This window comes from Dermochelys coriacea, chromosome 6, assembly GCF_009764565.3.
Source record: "Dermochelys coriacea isolate rDerCor1 chromosome 6, rDerCor1.pri.v4, whole genome shotgun sequence".
Taxonomy (NCBI): Eukaryota; Metazoa; Chordata; order Testudines; family Dermochelyidae; genus Dermochelys; species Dermochelys coriacea.
Genome location: NC_050073.1, coordinates 106,700,834 through 106,720,564, shown reverse-complemented (window position 1 = coordinate 106,720,564; position 19,731 = coordinate 106,700,834). Strand labels below are relative to the sequence as shown.

General features: G+C 45.5%; 1 protein-coding gene across 1 annotated transcript; it reads right to left on the bottom strand.

Moving 5' to 3' along the window:
- Positions 1-13,059: 13,059 nt before the first annotated feature.
- On the bottom strand, positions 13,060-14,583 carry DIO3 (iodothyronine deiodinase 3). The gene has a single exon (XM_038406426.2). It carries the CDS (start codon positions 14,465-14,467, stop codon positions 13,640-13,642), a length of 828 nt encoding a protein of 275 aa, XP_038262354.1. The 5' UTR covers positions 14,468-14,583; the 3' UTR covers positions 13,060-13,639.
- Positions 14,584-19,731: the final 5,148 nt, after the last annotated feature.

Genomic DNA, 19,731 nt, shown 5'->3' with positions numbered 1-19,731 from the left:
AACTGAAATGTGAAGTCAGATGCTGGCATGCTTGCAAACCATACGCCTGTTCTACTAAGAGAGCAGAATAGAGCATCTGGAGAGAGATGAGAGAGTGTGGGTAGCAAAAGAAAAAAATAACCAAGGCTGCACATTAGAAAGGTAATATCCTTACTTTATTTTGTGGGTCTCAGGAGCGATTAAGAAATTTTGGGGGTTTAAAAATATTGTTGAAGACTACAGAGTGATTCACAAACACACTTCAAAGAAGGGAATTCTTGGAAGTTTCACTGTAATGCCAGAACGTAGACTGGAGGGCAGCAGAACAGCAACACAAGAATGTAGTGATGGGGAAAGAACATAGCTGGAGAGGAAGAAAGAAGAGAGAGGCTGAAGATTGGGAGAAGTAGTCAGACAATATAGATTTGTTCAGATTGAGAACATGTGATTCCACTGGTGGGGGCAGATTCATTGCTTTTCAGAATTTGATTGTACAGGCAGGGATGCTAGCCAATGCTTAGCCACGTTTTCAGCAGAGGTGATGCATTAGCATGTTGTCCAACCAAATATTGAATTCAACTTCACACCAGTGAGTGAATGACTCCACAAGAGCTTGTGAGGAACTTTTTGAGGAAGCATTTTTATTCAAAAAAATTCCAGTTAAATGTTGCATGTGAAATGTGGTGGTTTGACAAAACTTTAATTAATAAAGGTTTCTCTGGTTCTGGAAGGAATTTCTGGTCACAGAGGGCATTTTTTAGAGACTGCTAGAGCTCTCTCATAGGACACTAACAGTAAAAGCTAGATATCAATGGCACTTTTGAAAAATTCACCAGTGCTAACAAGGGCTGTGTAACGGGGTACACTCACTTCTCGTGAGCATCCGTTTGGGCAAGTGCATGTGCCTGCTCTCTCTCTCGATTTGTCTCCAGGGAGGGAGCCTTGGGGCACTGCCCTAACCCAGAGCAGGGACAATGTCTTTGCACTCTTGGCTACAGCCCTTCAGCTGGGCCACTATAGTTCAGTTCCCCCTCTGAGGTGCCTGAGTGTCCAGGCTACTTCCCCTCAGTAGCTAACTGGGGGTGGGTGGAAGGGGGAGAAATCCAGGCCCACTACTCCAAGTGCCAGCCAAGGGACCCTGTAGGTAGCAGCCAGCTGCTGTGTCCCTTTAACTATGTCACATGGCTTCTCTAATTCCCTGGGCCACTTCCCTGTGCCATCGTCACCCTTACCTCAAGGCCTTGTCCTAATAGAGTCCCAGCAATCAGCTCAAGACTCCTTCTAGCCCTCCTTGGCTTCTGGCAGCACTGCCCTGTTTGTAGCTCCATCAGCCAGCCACACTCCTACAGCTCCAGCAAGGAACTGAATTCCCTTTGCCCCTGCAGGTCTTTTTATACTAGGCTGCCGGGCCCAGAACAAAACCATTCTAGGCATCTTGGAGGACCCCTTTCACTGCCCTTTTTTGGGGCAAGGTGTGGCAGGGCCCTGATGCCTCCAGCGGGGGGGGTCCCAGAGGGTCTGGCATATCCTGGCACAGGCTGTTTAAAATAAGTGTCAGCATTCTAGAGCCCAGTTTGATTTATATACAGTATCAGATGCCACATATTCTGTAATTTTAGAAATGTGGAGTTTTTGAGGAGTAAGCTTCAGCTGTACTTCCTAGAATCTTCTTTTTAACTGTTTGACTGTAGAATAAATTGTTATGCAGTGTCTTGGATGCAGTAAGAGACAGACATAAGCGCTCTGACTGTTTAGAATTCTGCAAAAATAGTGAAAGAAAGTTTTATGGTATATCCTCTTTATTAAGTGTTATAGCAGTTTTGGTCCCTATCCTGCATTGTACTGAGAACTAGAGCTAGATGAATAGTGCAAAATAAGATGAGTAAGTTCAAATAATTTTTATGGTCATATTATTAGGTGTTCATTAGTGTTCAAATGTCCATTGGAGATTCATAAATCTTAAGTGTTTGATAAATGACTATTCATACCAAATAAGTGTTATTTGCTAGTTGTTAGACTCCTTTTAAAGAATTTTCAGGCATCTAATGGGGGAACAAAACCAACAGGATATGAGATTACCAATCACATACTACAAATAAGCAGAGGCGAAACAACGGGTTTAAAAGTGCTAGGTTGAAATTTGTTCACCTATTAGTCAATGAAGGGTTATCAATACTTTTAATATCAAGAATGATACATGAACAGGAGAAAGACTAAACAAATAATTCTACCCAGATATCCTGAGCATCATCCCAAGTCAGTAGTTAAGAAATGCCTCATGTATGAAGATGTTAACATAAGTTATTCATTCTAATATTGCCAATCCTGTTGTGGATTTCAGGGTAGGATTTTTTTAAAGCATACTGAACATAAGTGGCCATTTGCAGACTCAAACTTGGTGACAAAATCTGCAACTCAAGGCCATATAAGATTCCCCTATCAACAGACAGGATTGCAGACAGATTTGAAAAAACAAAACCAAAAACCAAAAAACCCCCACACCATTAAAATGAACATTGCAAATATCACATTTCAGCAATCATTAAAATATACCAAGACAATCTGCATTTTTTTGAACTGTGTAGCAGGTAAGTTTGAGTCATGACTTGGAAACGTTTTATTGAGATACCCAGTAATGGATATGCAGCTCAGTCCAAATACTCACGAGTTAATATTGCACTTTTCTATGTCTTGCATGAGATTTAAATAAAACCCCCCAAACTAAGTGACACAGCGTGGTATCCTTCATGATGAATTTACAACCATCAGCCGTCATCTTTGCTTGTCTGTATCAAAGTAGCAGCTGATACTAGTCCCATCCAGTAATGTTTTTATTTGGCCTTATTAAAGAGTGAAGTACAGACGCCCATAATATCCTTAGCTGTCTCTTGACTTGCTCAAAAGCCTGGCTTGAGCGTTGACTTCTTTTCCAAAAACTGAGTTGTTGTATTTACTAGTGATGGTACATTCAACAGGATGGATATAATAGTAAGTATTACAAACAGATGTATCCTGATTTAATGCCTGGTATTAAAGTTAACACATGGTATTAAAATCAATGAGTAGAAATTGCTTCCAAGACAGTAGGCAGATACACCATCTGGGAAGATGAACTGAAGGAGAGTTTGGAGAGAGTTTATTTTAAGTCCCTTTCCTTAGGATTGGCTTTATTAAGATAAAGAAGGCTTTAAAACAGGATCAAAGTGACAGCGAACACAAGGCAACAGTCAACAGATGTTTTTCCAGTTTCCAGCAAGCTGTGAGGGACGAATACACACACTTCCCCTTATGTGGTCTCCGATAAAACAGCATCCCCTTTTCTTGTATAGCCCCGCTACCCACACATCACCCATATAATGGGCAGGGAAATTGGATTCTACTTATAACGCCTTGTAGCAAAACTGCTGCCCCAACACACCGTCTCCTGGCTAGATATGGTATTACAGCACTATTTCCCTCATCTTCTGTTGGTGTACTCTGGCCATAGCAGTGTCTTGGTCTTCTAGCCACACCACTTTACAAAGTCCAGCCCCTTCCAAGGCTTCTGAGTTTTCTACCAATGTCTAACAAAAAACTTGACCACAGCCAGACCTTCCCCCCAGCAGACCACTTTTTCCTCCCGGACACACCTCAATTGTGATAGGCTTTCCGTACACCTCATCCTAGAGTTCTATGCTCCCACAACCCCAGGGGCTGGCACACGTTGCTCCCCAGGCTGCAGCTTATCAGGGATCCTGCCTCCAATTAGGCATCCAACTCACCCTGGGAGTAGCCTGTCTGCTTTTCCTCCCCTTGCTGCTTCTCAGCTTTTTGTCAGAGTATTTCATACAGAGGGCATTTGCCACCTCACCTCTTCTCTAATTGAGCTCACCCAGCTCCATATGAAAATCCCCAGCTCTTCCTCAGAGGTCTGCTAACTAAATAGAGCAACCTGATCTCCAGCTGATTGGGATTAGCTGAGGGAGGGGGAGAGTGATCTATTACAGGCTGAACCCTTAAGGGTGACACCCCTTATATGTTGGAATTTAAGGAGCACCTTTATATGCTAAAGGTGATTTAGGTAGGACTAAAGCTTTGGCCCTTAAACCTCTGTACAAATGTCGTGCCGAAGGTCAGAGAAACCAAGCATGCTCGAATTTTAAAGAATATAATTGCGTATTGACTAAAAATGTCCAATCAGTCAGTGTTCAGCAGTTTCTTCATAGTTTGTCCATTAAACTTAACCCCTGTTTACACTAAGTAAATTTGCACCAATGTAGTTGCATTTCAGAGCAAAACTGATGCAGAAATACTGCCCTAATGCAAAGCCGGGCTCAAACCAGTGTAGCTTATTTCTGTGTTACCAGCTGAAACTGCACTGGTGTAAATCCTGCTTTGCATCTCCATGGCTGTACACTCATGAGTATTTCTTTAAGGTAGACAGGACTGTAGAGACCATACCCGCTCACTACAAAGCCTTCACATTTATCTTCAAAAAAAATCATGAATGTGCAGCAGATTGTATGCACCTAATCTCAAATGTAGGATGCCTAAATCCAAGAAGATGACAGCCTTAGTCAAGATAGGAAGTTTCCAGGAAGTTTAAAACTGAAGAAAATAGTGTTCGTGGCTTTGGGAAATATAAACATAATTATAGAGCTAATGGAATATTGAGAATCGGGTTGTCCTATCTTCCTGGTTACTGCACTGTACGGCTAGAAAAAAAGCACTGCTGCAAAGAGAAAAGCACAGCCCTGGCAATGTGTAGCCTATCAGCAGGTTTATGTTCTCATCTAGACCCTGGATATTTTCTTTACATTCTTAGATTTTCACAGTGTATGTTACATGAAGGTACACCTAAGGTATGTCTACACTGCATGCTCCTTTTGGCTGTCTGTAGAGTACATACACTGCATGCCCTCCTAGCACGGGTGTAAACAGCAGTGTAGACAGAGATGTGAATAAAGACATGCCTGAACCCTTTGCTCCCCCAAGTTGTGCCTCCTCATCTGCACTGTTATTTTTAGCAGTGGAGTGTCCTGCAGCTGCCTCCCTGCTGCTGGGGGCTTTCCCCACTGGAGGGAAAGGCTCCAGCAAGGGGGAAAAGACATTGGCAGGGGGGAGGCAGTGGGAAAAAATTCCAGCAGCCTCCTGCTATTGGAGCCTTTTCCCACCACAGGGACCTGCTGGAGTCTAGCTCTGCCACTGTGAAAGACTCCGGTAGCGGGGAAAGGCTCTGGCAGGGGGAGGCAGTGAGGAAAAGTTCCAGCAGCTCCCTGCTACCGAGCCTTTCCCCACTGCCTCCCCCATGTCAGAGCTTTTCGCTGACATGTAACTACACACCACAGTGTGGACGCAGCCTGCTTTTCACTGCTGTGTGTAGCTACACCTACCCTCCACGCTGACTCAAGAGGTGTGCAGCCTTATTGACAGGGTGTGGACCTGTCTCAAACGCCCTCACTTTCAGTTCCAAGATAAAGATGCCATATTTGCAACTGTGTTTTTATTAATCTCCCTGGAGCCTATTTGCTTGCTGCATCCTACACTTTTGCAAAGAAGTACCCGGGGCCGGAGCATGCACCAACTTTTCAACATTTAGATGCCCTAAGGCTTGAGCCAATGCCCACTGAAGTCAATGGAAAGGCCCCTGTCAAAGCCCATAGCGTACTGTGATGCAATGGAAAGCTGCCGAACCACCAGCTGGCTGTGAGATGTGAAGCTCATCATACTCACAGGGAAACTTGTACTTTGCATTAATCTTATGTATTACTTCATGCAAGGACATTGTTGATAAGAGCTTATGCTACAGTAGCATCCAGTGGACCCAGTCAGAATGAGGGCCCAGTTGTGCGGGGTGCCATAGAAACCATAGGCCTAGATCTTACAAATGGATCCACCTGGGAACAGTCCTATGCTTGTGCTTGAAATCAGTGGGGTTCTGCATGGGTGCAGGCTTGTGCCCGGGCACGTCCATGTGCAGGATCTAGCCCACCAAAGCAGGCCATGCCCTGAAGAGCTTACGCTCTAAGAAGATGAGCATATGGAATGTGGGGTGAAGAAAAATAATCAAATATACCCAATTTATCTATCTATATATCTGCATTTACATACATTTCCTATGTGTAGATTTTAGGTTCGCAATTCCATAAATAAATCAGTATTGACTTTCTCCAAATCCCCCTCAGCTGTCCACCAAAGCTAGCCAGAAAACTTTGAAAATTCAGCCAAACAAAAGAACATTTTCAGTGATTTTTTTTCATTGAATTTCCCTCCCCCATCTTATGGCATCTCTGCTCAATTGCATCTCAGCCTACCCATTAGCCACTGGCTGATTTCTTATAGGTGTTATGGCACAAATGGTCTCGAGAAGGCATCAAACAGGTAAAACTTTTGTCAATGCAGCTTCATATTATAGTTGTATATTTGTGATATTACACACATAATTTTGATTCAACATTAATTTTTAAAACTATGAACTTGCATGAATTTCAGAAAAACAGAGCTACAATGGTAATTACTTTACTGGGCATGTTTCAGAGTAGCAGCCGTGTTAGTCTGTAATCGCAAAAAAAAAAGGAGGACTTGCGGCACCTTAGAGACTAACAAATTTATTTGAGCATAAGTTTTCTTGAGCTACAGCTCACTTCATCGGATGCATTCAGTGGAAATGCATTCACTGAATGCATCTGATGAAGTGAGCTGTAGCTCATGAAAGCTTATGCTCAAATAAATTTGTTGGTCTCTAAGGTGCCACAAGTACTCCTTTTCTTTTTACTGGGCATATCTTTTAGAAAACAAATACACAACTGAAAGCGAAAATACACTTGCAAAGAGTAGTGGAGAAAAACTCAAATTCAGTACCACCTGATACTTCATGTGTTTCTCTAGAGTCATTTGCTAGTCACTTGACATATAGCCTAGTAGAAGGATCCTAACTCTCATTGACAGGAGAAAAAGAAATCATCCTGGTAGTTTGCTTAATTTTTAATACAATTATCACTTTCTCAAATAAATGCTTCCCTTTATAAAATGCACCCCCCTTCCCCACCTTGTCCAAAACCTTTTGGGCTAATTTTGATCTCTGTTTTAAATTGTATGCATGTTCTCTACGTCCATGTGCCACAAATCTGGCTGACAACAGCTTCGCACAGTATTCTTTCCTGATTGTCCTTCATGACAAATGTTAAGTGCTGCTATCAAATAACTTGAAACTTTTTTTTTTTGCTCTGTATTGTATGGTTCCCAGAATTTCCTCAATCCATAGCTCAGCAGCCTTAAAAAACTATTTTAAAAAGTCATAATAGATATCGCTCTGCTTTCGTTTGTTACTACAGATATCAGAATCAGGTGAAATGTGTGGTGGTGTGTATGTGTGGTGGGGGGGGGTAAATTTGCTCTCAGGCTACATGAGAATGTTTATTTTTAGGAGATATTTCTATAATCTATTTCTATTTCAAACTAACAAAGGACATGGACATAGAAAATACCATAGATATGAAGTACTGGGTCTTTGGAAAAGCTTTGAGTATTTTACTACAGTAACTATAGCATTGGAAGTGAGCTGCTTCACTGTATAAAGAGCTGGTGTGAATACTGTGGTGGATCACTTACCATCCAGGAGAGATAATATCAGATATAAACTGGAGGTATTAAATACACATACTCGGCTTACTGTTGGGACTACAAGGGACTTACATACTGTCTAACCAGTCAGGTAAGAACAGCAAGAAGCCCCAGGGGAAGGAACTGTACACATGTAAATGAACTTTATGTTATTCAGGACATCTTGGAATAGATGTGAAGCTAAGTGAAATATTCAAAGATTCTGGATCAGATCCCATTTCCAGCCAAGTTGTGTTTGGTGTATAATCTTGAATGGGGTGGGTAGTGGGGGAAAATGGCTTTAAGCCACCTTTCCACTGCCCTGATCCTTAGCCTTACTGGGGATCAAACCAGACAACAATGCAATTTAGTGCAGCCTAGAGATTACTCAAAATTGTGCCAGATGGACAGATGTATCCCTGCCCCCCAGTCACATGGCCCATCCAGGAGTGGCTCCTAGGCCTATGGATGGGTGAGATAGAGCTTGATATGCTGGCTTTACCTCACCTGGGAATTTCCCCTGTGTTAGGGGAATCCCAGCTGCTGCCTCAGGGCTGCCATCCTCTTTGTGCTGCATGGCAAAGGAGATGGGGTCAGAGGTCAGGGGCCAAGATCTGATTCAGAGTGTCTACGCCTAACACCTAGCTAGGCTCAACGGGATCTTTTGAAATAAGTTGTGTTAAATGAGAGGAAATTTAAAATATACGCCCTATCCAGGAATGTGGGGATTCAATTAATATTGGATATAAAGATATAAACAAGAGGCACAAGCCAGAGAAAGGGAATGAGCCATGAGTTTGGAGAGAGACACAAGAAAGGCCTGACAGCCTGGATGTTAGAAACACACATAAACTCCATGGACCAGATTGTGTAATCCTTACCCACACAACTAGCAAGATTGATTTCAGTGGGATGAAAGGGAGCAAGTATTCACCCATGTGAGTAAAGGCTGAACAATCTGGAGATTTTCAAAGACACAAAAGCAGTGAGGTGTCCAGCTCCCACTGAAAGTCAATGGGAGTTGAATGCCTAACTCTCATTTGTGTTTTTGAAAAATCTCTCTCTGAGAAAGTTTCAAGATGCAGGGTAATGGTAGGCATGGCTGACCAAAGAAAGCTATAACTACCAAACAAAATGAGACAACTTCTCAAGTGGAAGAAACTTTATATGGAGGAAGGCGGCTAGTAAGGTTCAAAGAAGGTAAACAAGATGTAGTAGGTTTCAGAGTAGCAGCCGTGTTAGTCTGTATTCGCAAAAAGAAAAGGAGTACTTGTGGCACCTTAGAGACTAACAAATTTATCTAATAAATTTGTTAGTCTCTAAGGTGCCACAAGTACTCCTTTTCTTTTTAAGATGTAGTAGGTTGCTGATGGTATAAACTGCTGAAGGGCTGTATGGGGAGGAATGGCTCAGTGGTTTGAGCATTGGCCTGCTAAATACAGGGCTGTGAGCTCAATCCCTGAGAGGGCCATTTAGGGATCTGGGGCAAAAATTGGGGCTTGGTCCCACTTTGAGCAGCAGGTTGGACTAGATGACCTCCTGAGGTCTCTTCCAACCCTGATATGGGGAAATACTTCCAGTTGAGAATGGCTTCTTGAGCTATAAATGCAAACAAATGGATGGTTTTTTACAATTCGTTGTAGAAAAGTTGAGGTTTTGAACTGTCACAGAAGATAAACACAGTAGCCCAGATTTTGATCATAGTTAAATCCAATGTAAATCTGGAGACAGTACGTTGATATCAGATGAATTATTCCAGTGTAAAACTGGTGCAAGAACGAATATAATCAGGCCCTCTGTTTTCCTGCATATGTGTACAGACCTGAGCACTCTGACAGCACTTAGCAACTAACTAACTAACTAATAATGGTAGGTATCCCTTGTGGGTGGAAGGAAGCATAGAATAAATTAATGTTAGATTAAGAATTGTTTGCAGGAGTGTTTGAGTGTTTCATTTCCAGATTTGTACCCGGACACCATTTGTTGCTGGACGAGGTTTGATTTTCTCTCTTCTTCCAGATAATTTGAAACAAAGAGCAAAAACAAAGAATAAAAAGTTTTTTAAAAAATAAGTAAGATCTCTGGCCTATTTGTCATAAAATATCTTCCTTTGCCCAGTATTAATAGTTCTCAATTAAAACAAGTGTGTAAGCTTTTTACTGTATATATTTTGTAAAGAGAATTACACAATATTTAGTAGTAAGATGTGTCTCAAAATGCACCAGATCATATATCAGGGTTGGAAGGGACCTCAGGAGGTCATCTAGTCTAACCCCCTGCTCAAAGCAGGAGATTGCATTATGTTACATCACAGTTATATTTTTTTAAGGTCTGGAAGCATCCCCTTTAGACCACACCAAAAGTTCCTTCCTATTCTATCCCTCCAAGCTTGAACACTGAAAGTGTGATTATGTTAAGAGTATAACTCAATTAACTATTGACAGGAACAGATCATTACAGTTTAAATCATGCTCTGTTTGATATATCCCTTTTGACTTCTGTTTGTCATCCAGTTGAAGGGAGGTAAAAAAGCCAAGGCAATAAAATGTATTTTAAAATAGCAAGTTTCTCAACACATTGTAGCAACTGGAAATACTTCTAACATATCTGAGCTTTTCAGAAGTGGAGCATATTGTTCTAATCTGATCTAAACAACTCTCCCTGAGAAACCTCAGTGCTTAAGATTTATTTTGAGTGGAGGATGTAACAGGATCAGATAACTTTGATTTGTACAAGAGGGAAAGTGTGATCTCTTTCAAGGATTCCTGGCATTCACTGTATATTTATCTTCTGTTGCTCATCAAAGGGAAAGTGATAAATATGTGATCTGTTTTCTGTTTAGAAGCAAGAATGTGGATCTAGAAGCTGATTTATTTCAAAACTGATAAAAAACTGATGACCTCCAATAGCCTTTTACCAAAGTTTAGTAATAGCTGAAGGTATACTGAGGCACGATCCTTTAACTATGGAAGCCAGTTAAAGACAGGGACCACTTCCTTCCACATTTTGTCTGAGTGGAAATCATTTTATGAGCCAGGAAATGAGAGTGAGCCTGAGCTAGCAAGCTGCAGAAAACTCCAGGCTTTAACTAAAGTGTGCCAGAAACATGGGACTAAGAGCTACGAGGAGTGAGAACGCAGAAGGTGAACTTTATTGCAAAGCAAGGAAAAACTAAAATCTGGAACCAATCCTACTGCTAAATTCTGCCTTGGTAAACTGCAGCCACGGTGAGCTCTTCATCATATTTGAAGAAGACTGTGAAGAGCCCAGTTAGGTGACACAATGCTGACCATGACTACAGGTCTGGTCATGTTAGATCATGGCAAGTTGTGTTCAGCATTATGTCAGCTAATTGTGTCTAAATGCGGCTGGGATCTGCATTTCATCATAGTTAGCTGATCTGATGATGAACACAACTTCTGGTTGACACTGAAATTGTGAGCAGCATCATTGCAGGTAATTGTGTTTAATTGCTGCGGGGACACAGGTTTAATCACAATTAGCTGCTATGATGCTGGTCTACCCTAACTGTATTGTAGCAGATAACTTGACTCTTTATCCTTGTTTTCAAACAAGATAAAATGTTCTAGTGAAGACAAGAGGTGGGCTGCACAGGGTGAATATTGTGAGTGCAGTGCTTTGGGTAATTCAGAAGAGTTACTTCCCCCATGGGTCACGGTTTCATTGCAGATGCTAAGATTAGTCTTCACCACCTGACTTTGGAAAGCAAACTATTCTTGGAGGTTTGGAAGATGTGTGAGAGCTTTTATATGTCTATGAGAAGCAGTAACCCCATAACCATAATCCCCTGTAGCCCACAGCACAAGAGATGGCCCGTGTTGTGTGTGACTAATGTTTGTGACAGCAAATGGATTCAGTTCAGGAAAAACTCCAATGAGGGGGATTACACCACCTCCCTCGGAAGCCTATTTCAGAACTTAACTATCTTTGTAGTTAAAAGACTTTTCCTAATACCTCACCTAAATATCCCTTGCTGCAGATAAAGCCTCTTACTTCTTGCCATACCTTCAGTGGACATGGAGAACAATTGATCCCCATCCTCTTTATAACAGCCCTTAAGGTATTTGAAGATGTTAACACCCCTCCCCCCTTCTTTTCTTGGAGATAAAACATGCCCATTTTGTAATCTGATTTATGAGGAAAGGTTATTCTAAACCTTCTATCATTTGTTGATGGTTTCCAAAAAGATCATGTCCAAGGCAGAAAAAATAATACTTGGGCATAATCACTTAGAAGTGTTGTTTCTGGATTCTTGCATGGGCTTCATATACTTGTTAAGAAGTCAGATGAATTGAATGTTTTAGCCTTTGTGGTTTCATCATAAATTAATGATGACTTATTTTCCCTGTTTGGTTTTTACCGTAGGACTTCAAAGCAGCATGTAGTAACGAACACCTGCAACTTGAAATCAAATTGCTATTTTCCCAAGGGTTGGGTTACAGAAAAGCTTGTGGGATTGATGACACACAGGTGAAAATAGGGCTACCATCCCCCACTAGCCCATTCTTCTAATACATTTCAGATTACTGAGCATTTTGGAAAAACAAAGCAAACAAACGAACAAAAACCAACAAACGAGGAGTTCTTGTGGCACCTTAGAGACTAACACATTATTTGGGCATAAACTTTCTTGGGCTAAAAGCCACTTCATCAGATTTTAGCCCACAAAAGCTTATGCCCAAATAAACGTGTTAATCTCTAAGGTGCCTCAAGGAATCCTCGTTGTTTTTGCTGATACAGACTACCACGGCTGCCCCTCTGAACCCTGAGCATTTTGGACTTGCCCGCTCTCAGGGGATGCACAGCTGTCCTTTGTTCAGGTAGGGCTTGGAGCTTGAGTCAGTGAGGTGCTTAAACAGGTGCCTTAGTTTAAGCAGGGGAGTAGCCACCTTGCCGTCAGCTGTTTAAAGTTAGGCAGGTGCCCAGGTACCTCCTCTGAAGCGGGGCTTTCGGAGATGCGCTAAATTGTAAGCGGATGGGAAGCGGCTTCCCAGCCCTTGCGGGGCGGTACACGGGCCGGAGCACAGCAGGTTAGTGCAGTGCGCGCAGCGGGGAAGCCGGGGCACGGTTTGGGCTACGCGGTGGAGACATCTGCGGCGTCAGCAAGCAACGCTGCAAGGGCTGAATCGCCTGCGCGCAGCCCCTCGCGGAAAGCCCCGAGCGCGTGGTGAGCGCGATCTCCGCAGGGGGACTCCGCAGCGGTAGCGGTTGATTTGTAACTTTGCGGAGCGCAGCGGGGGAGGCTGTAACGCACCCTCCGGGGCAGGCTGTCTGCAGAGCGCCGACGCTGTCCGGGGGCCCTAAGCGCCCGGGGTAGCGCGCGCGCGCCCTCCCCCCCCCAGCCCGTGCAGGTCCGCCTCTCCTGCCCCAGCTCTCTCCTCCTGCCCGCCCGACCGACCCCCAGCCGCTCGGCGAGAGGTTGCAAGGTAGCGATTGCATTAGCTTATCAGTTCTGTGACAAGGAGCCCAGAGCAGGCGTGTTGTTTTATTCCAGATCTTTATTCCTATAAAAAAGTTTCATAAAAAAAATTTACAAAAAAAAAAGAGAGGAGAGAGAGACACACCCCATAAATAGGACATTCCGTTTTGCCCCGGCTAGTGGCACTTCCAGTCTCTAACAACATCGGACTCGATTTCCTGGCGTTTTGAAAACCATTTCAAAATCGGTCGTCATCAAGAGAGACTAGAAATCCCAACTAGTGTTTTCCGGGCGCTCAGCAGAGAGCACTCGTGTACGTGTGTACACACACACACACACACACGCGCGGACCCAGACCCCCTAGAAAAACCTCCATAAAAATAGGAAAGGCTTTGTTTGTTACAAAGAAAAGGGGGTGGGGGTATTTACAAGATGCACGAGGACATGCAGCATGAGCGGAGCTGGGCTGGCAAATCAACATGATTCGATCAGAGAAGGGGCAACGGTGGCACGTGCATGAAACTCACACAGCAGCCTGCCGTCCCCAGGGAGAGGAGCAGAGAACAGCTCCTGCCACCCCCCCCCCCCACCCGCCCCCGGTGCGGGACCCCCTCCTCCTCTCCCCAGCACAGTTTCCTTTTACACGTGGATGACCACCGTGCTGGGGCTCTGGAGCCGGTTTTTGTACTGGTCAAGCCAGCTCCGCAGTTCGGAGATCTTGTAGCCCTCTGGTCCCCTGCCTCCCTGGTACATCACCACCTCCTCCTGGATGATGTAGAGCCTTTCAAAGAAGGCTCCATAAGCGGCGCTGGAAGCATTGTCCATGGTGTCCACAGCCAGGGGGCAGCCAGGCGCCCCTTCCTGCATCAGCTGAGCTGCCCTCAGCCTGTCTTGGAGGCACTGGTGCTTGGGGATCTGGTAGGCGGCGTCCGAGCTGACCCAGCCGTCGGAGGGGTGAGCCTCTTCGATGTACACCAGCAGGAAGTCAGCGATGTCCACGAAGTGCGCAGCTAGGCGCTGGAAGGACCTCAGGCGAGCCATGAAGGGAGGTCAGGTGCAACTCCCAAAGTTCAGGATCAGGGGTCTCTTGCCTCGGGCGTAGTCCAGGATCCTGAGCCGCTTCTGCCCGTCCAGCTGGATGACTTCGGGGTTGGGGGCGGAGGAGCCCACGTGGGCTGACTTGAAGAAGTCCAACTTCTGCCCGTGCCACACGGCTTTCAGGGACTCCAGGGTGAACATGCGGTTGGAGTCGGACACGCAGACCGGGGGGTCGTCCGGGGGCGGCTCCTGGGCAGGGCAGGCTTCCTCCTCCGCCCTGCTACCCATCAGCAGCACCTTCTTTCTGATGCACAGAAAATCCAGGAGCCAGAGCATCAGCGCGGTAAGCAGGAAGCGGGGGAACAGGAGGATGCAGGCAGCGACCTGGGTGAGCAGCTGCAAGGTGTGAACGCCGAGGGAGTGGAGCATCTTGACGGCTGCTGGGCTCCCGCCCCCTTCGATACACGCCTGCCTGCCGGGCTCTGTGCAGCGCCGCTGGGATCCCGCGTCTCTTTAAGCCCATTTTATAGTCAGGGATTTAAATGAAAAGTGACTCCACCTCCGGCCAGAACCCGCCCCCTTGGAACTTAAACCCGGGGATTACCTACCCTCCACTCCAATGACCTAAAAATACACAGGGAGGAGGAGAGAGACCCGACAGGAGCTGCAAGGGACGTGTCACGGAGCAGGGAGCAGCCACTATCCGGCAGCAGCCGAGAGCCAGGACACGGAAGGGGGCTCCGGCGCAGATATCACTCACTCACTCACTCACACTCCTAAACAACCCGGCCTGGACGATGCAACAGGCGAGCTCTGCGGCCTCGCCCCCTCCCCACTGCGCTCCAGGGGTGCGCGCTTGGGGGGCAGCGCACGTGTGGGGGCAGCGCGAGTGCCCCCCAGGCGCCTCCACCCCGGGGGCAGGACCAGGAACTCCCTGCGATTGATCGCGGCTATTGCTGCCAGGGTTCCCCTCCCCGGGTCCCTGACACGCCCCCCTGCCCCCCTTCCCTAACTTCGGGAGCCAGAGGTTGCAGGGCGAGCTTTCCCCAGCGGAGCGGCGGGGCCGGGGCCTGGGAGAGGCTGGGGGTGGGACAGGGGTACCCTCCGCCTTGGCCACGCTGGAGGGCTGGGCCCTGGAAGGGGCCGTACCCGGGAGGTACGTTTGGCTAAGGGGCGCTTTGCTCATCCAAGGCAGAGCAAGAGCGAACAAACGCCCGGTCCCCGGGCAGCCCGCGGTGCGCCCTGCGCCCAGGCTGGGGAGCGACTGCAAGCGGCCTCGCTGGGCTGCAGCCGCCGGGGGTCTGTGCTGGAGGAAGGGACGGGGGCGCTTGCCAGGTTAATGACCACTCGGTGCCTCTAGTTACTAAACCTGTTGAAAGAAGAAAAGGAGTACTTGTGGCACCTTAGAGACGAACAAATTTATTAGAGCATAAGCTTTCGTGAGCTACAGCTCACTTCATCGGATGCATCCGATGAAGTGAGCTGTAGCTCACGAAAGCTTATGCTCTAATAAATTTGTTCGTCTCTAAGGTGCCACAAGTACTCCTTTTCTTTTTGCGAATACAGACTAACACGGCTGCTACTCCTAAACCTGTTGACTGCACGAAATCAACGAGAGGGGCGAGAGAAAAGCGAAGCGATCCCTCGCCACTAGGGGTAGCTGTTGTCCGAAAGCTGAAACGTCCCTGCCCTGAGGCGGGTGGTGAAGGGAGAGATCCTCTCGCCTCTTTGCAGAGCCGTGGCCGCCTCTCCCGTTGTAATCTTACATAACCCCTGCCGGCTCTTCCCTCTGCTGCAGAAAGCAGAAGCCTGGAGTTCACCTTGACCGAGTGTCCCTTCCCAGTGACAAGCCGGTGAACTTGTGACCTGTTGGCTCTTCATTCTATCCACTCTGATCCCTGGGGGGGGGGGGTAATTTCCTGTCATTAAACATTCCTGTCCTTTCTTATTTCCAGTACAGAAACGCCTACAGGCTGCCCCTGAAAGCAGGGCCCTATTACGCTAGGCAAGGTGCAAAGATGCACTAAGAGATGAGTCTTTGTCCCCAAAGAGCTTTGAACATGGGTGGGCAAACTACAGCCCGCAGCCGGCCCTTGGGACGTTTTAATCCGGCCCTCAAGCTCCCGACAGGGCGTGGGGTCTGGGGCTTGCCCTGCTCTGCACGTGCCAGTGCTCGGCACGGCTCCCGGACGCAACGGCATGTCCCCCCTCTTGTTCCTTCATGTGGGGGCACCCAGAGGGCTCCGCACGCTGCCCCTGCCCCAAGCGCCACCCCCACTGCTCCCATTGGTCAGGAACCTTGAGCATTCACGGCTGCCACACAATTTCCATACCCAGATGTGGCCCTCGGGCCAAAAAGCTTGCCCAACCCCTCTTAGACCCAGATTCTCAAAGGTATTTAGCTAACTGCCATTGAAGTGGGTCTGGGCTTTACAACCTAAACAGAAAGGAAATGCTATTTATCCCCATTTTTACAGATGGGGAATGTAGGCCTGTGGAAGAACAGAGAGTAGAGCTCAGACTTCTTCAGTCTCGGTCTGGTGCCTTTATCTCATGACCATCTTGTCTCATTCTTTCTGAGAAATTCTAAGCCTCCAAAAATCTAGGTGTATCCTGGTTATCTGGGTATATATCTGTCCCCTGTTGCGGTAATATCTGAGCACTGCCTTTATTGGGACAGTTAGACGATTTCTTGTCTACTTGATCTTCTGAGCATGGGGTAACAAATACGTATTATCAAATTTAATCTGAAGTGGTAGGATGGGATTTGCTGCATGCGGTGGGGTCTGTACCAGTATGGAACCGGTTAAATCAACATTGACTAAGTCAGGTTGAATGTTCACTTAAAAAACCCAAACAGACAGAGACAGCAAATAACATAATGCACAGAAAAAAACTTTCCATGAACAAGAGGAGTATGAATATAAACTTCTTATGACAATTGGTGATGGAGCAAAATACTTTAAATAGATGGGTGGAGTATTGTCTAGGGCATTGGTTTCCAAACTTTTTTTTAGATCACACACCTCCAGGGCCAGCTCTAGGGAAGGGGGGGAAAAAAAAAGAGCTGCCACCTGTGTGCCACCGAAGACGGAGCGGAGAAGAGCCGAGCTGCCGTCGGTGTGCCGCCGAAGATGGAGCGGGGAAGAGCCAAGGTGACGCTGAAGAATCAGAGGTCCAGGAGCGCTGCTGCCGCTGTGCCTAGCACCCCAGGGATGGTCTTGCACATCCCCTGGTGTGCACGCACCCCATTTTGGAGACCACTGGTCTAGGAGATGGAGCATAGGATTCATAGTCAGAAGCTCTGGATTCCATACCCAGCATTGCCACTGACTTGCTCTCGCTTAGTCCTAAGTATTCAAAAGCGTTCACTAATTCTGAATGCCTCTGTTGTTGTGTGATCAATTCAGATGTCTGGTGCCTGATTTTCAGCAGCGCTGAGGATCTGCAGCTCACATTGACTTCAATGAACACTTCAGAAAATTTTGGCTGCATACCTCTGTCTCAGGTTCACAATCTGTAAAATGGAGGTAATAACACTTAATTACCTCACAGGGGTCTAGAAGGCTTAATGTTCATGTAAATTATCTTGAGAACCATGGAGAAAGGCCCTATGAAAGTATTATCCTCATTCTTCTTCTTTTCCAAAATAGACTATTGTGAAATAATCTAACTGTGCCCTCAGTCCCGAGGCTAACTGTGGTTCATCCTTAATGTGTGACAACAGTGAGTGAAGTGATTCAGTGTTCTGTTATCCAAATGGAACTGCATTTTTATTTCCTTTTTACTAGGCACCTCATAAAGACATGTTAATGCACTAGGACTGTTCTTTGTCTTTGAGCCCGGACTAATAACTTATAGTGCATGCCATGATGCTCAGTACAGGGCAAATTACTGAACAGTTATTTACTGTATTGTTAAACTTATTGCTGAACTCCTCATATGGGCCTCTTGCCACCTCTTAGTGCAGTTACACAATCTTCAAAACCACAAATTAAAGCTTCTAAATGAACACAGTAACAAATTATGTTGGCTCTAAAGAAACCCCCAGCAAAAAAAAACTGGAACTCTCAAAGCATCCCCCTCCAGCTATGCTGACACACAAAAACCTGAGTAAACAGATGGTCTTGCAACCTTGAACATCAACAAACTTTACTCTGTCAAATCATTGGGAGTGACCCTGAGGCACCAAAATATGGAGTTTTATATAGATTTCTTGGTGGAAAAAGATTGGAAATTCAGTCCTGGTTTATGCCTTTGGAAATCCCTCACTCTCCATTCCATGCAAACAACTTTGTTTTTTCTTTTCAGTTTGAGAGGTACTTTTGAATTGTGGCTTCCTATTCAGGTGTGGACAACTGTGTTGGGCAGAGCACCTGATGGAACAATTGCTGCAGTGGCCAGTGTCTGCACTCTTTTGCTATGGACTCCAAATACAATCTGGGGGCATAATTTCATACTGATGTGAGGTTATATAAGATGGTGTCTAAATTCAACCCCCACTTGCAGCTAAATAGAGCTAGAAGGAGAGGGAAGAAGACACCACCTGGCCTGACAGAGGGCCTGAGAAGATTTGCATTCCTGGCATATTTAGACACCAAGGAGGACTTCCAGGGTAAATTGGCAACAGACCATTTTATAGATGCTCAGCTGAACTTGGATTTACAGATCAAGATGAGCACACTGAAAAGCTATGGAATTTGCTACTGAACTTGAATCTTTCCTTGCAGAGGTGCACTGGAAGAGGAAGCAGCTGTTCGTGAGGAAGAGGGAAGCAGAGTGCTATGAGCCCTAGGCTATAACTACAGCTCTGAGTCTACTATGTATGAGGAAAAAGGTGTTTATAATCTGGTTCATGACCTTATTGAACAGTTAGAAAAACTGATAACTTTGGTTTGCAAAACAAAGGAAATTGGCAATCATGCAAAACTAAGGGAAGCAGTTCAGTTAAATGCTAGTACTGTGGGAAAAAATGAATAATAAAAGGGACTACTGTAAATATAAGGTGGGCCAGAATACAGCATCACAAGTATTTAATGAGAGCCTCTCTCCTAGCTGGGAAATGGAGGGACACCATGCTGAAGGGGCAAATCTTGGCAAGGACCAGCACCATTTAAAAAAAAAATCTGGGCAGCTAAAGAACAAAACTGAAAGTTTGGCTATTGAATACATACTGGGATCTGTGAAAAGTGTGGTCATAGGGGACGCTGGCTCAAACATACATTATTAAACCAGACATGCTAAAAAGCCTAGGGAATAGGGGATCTATTGACAAATTGAACCAACTAATTTGTCTCAAATAGAGACAACGACTAGGGAGTTATTTGGGAAAATGGTGTTTGAAAATTGGACCTCTGGAATTAGAGCAAGAAATCTGGGTAGCCAAAGTAGTGGATGAGCTGATAATTGTTTGAATTTTTTTATGGCTAATAACTGTGAAATAATTGCCAGGCTGGTGTCTTACAAATCCAGTCTGTAGAAATTCCCGTTAAAGAAGTAGCCCAGGTGAAACAAATGGTTTGTAGGCAGTTGGCTCACAGTGAACAAGTTTCCCTGCTTCCGTGGGCTGAAGTCATTATAACAGCAACATGCTATGATAGCTTTCCAGAAAAAAGAAGATGGGCAGTCGTTGAAACCTGTTTTGAGACCCAGGGTCTTGGGGGAATCTTAGCTGCTAAAGCTGTTGTGCCACT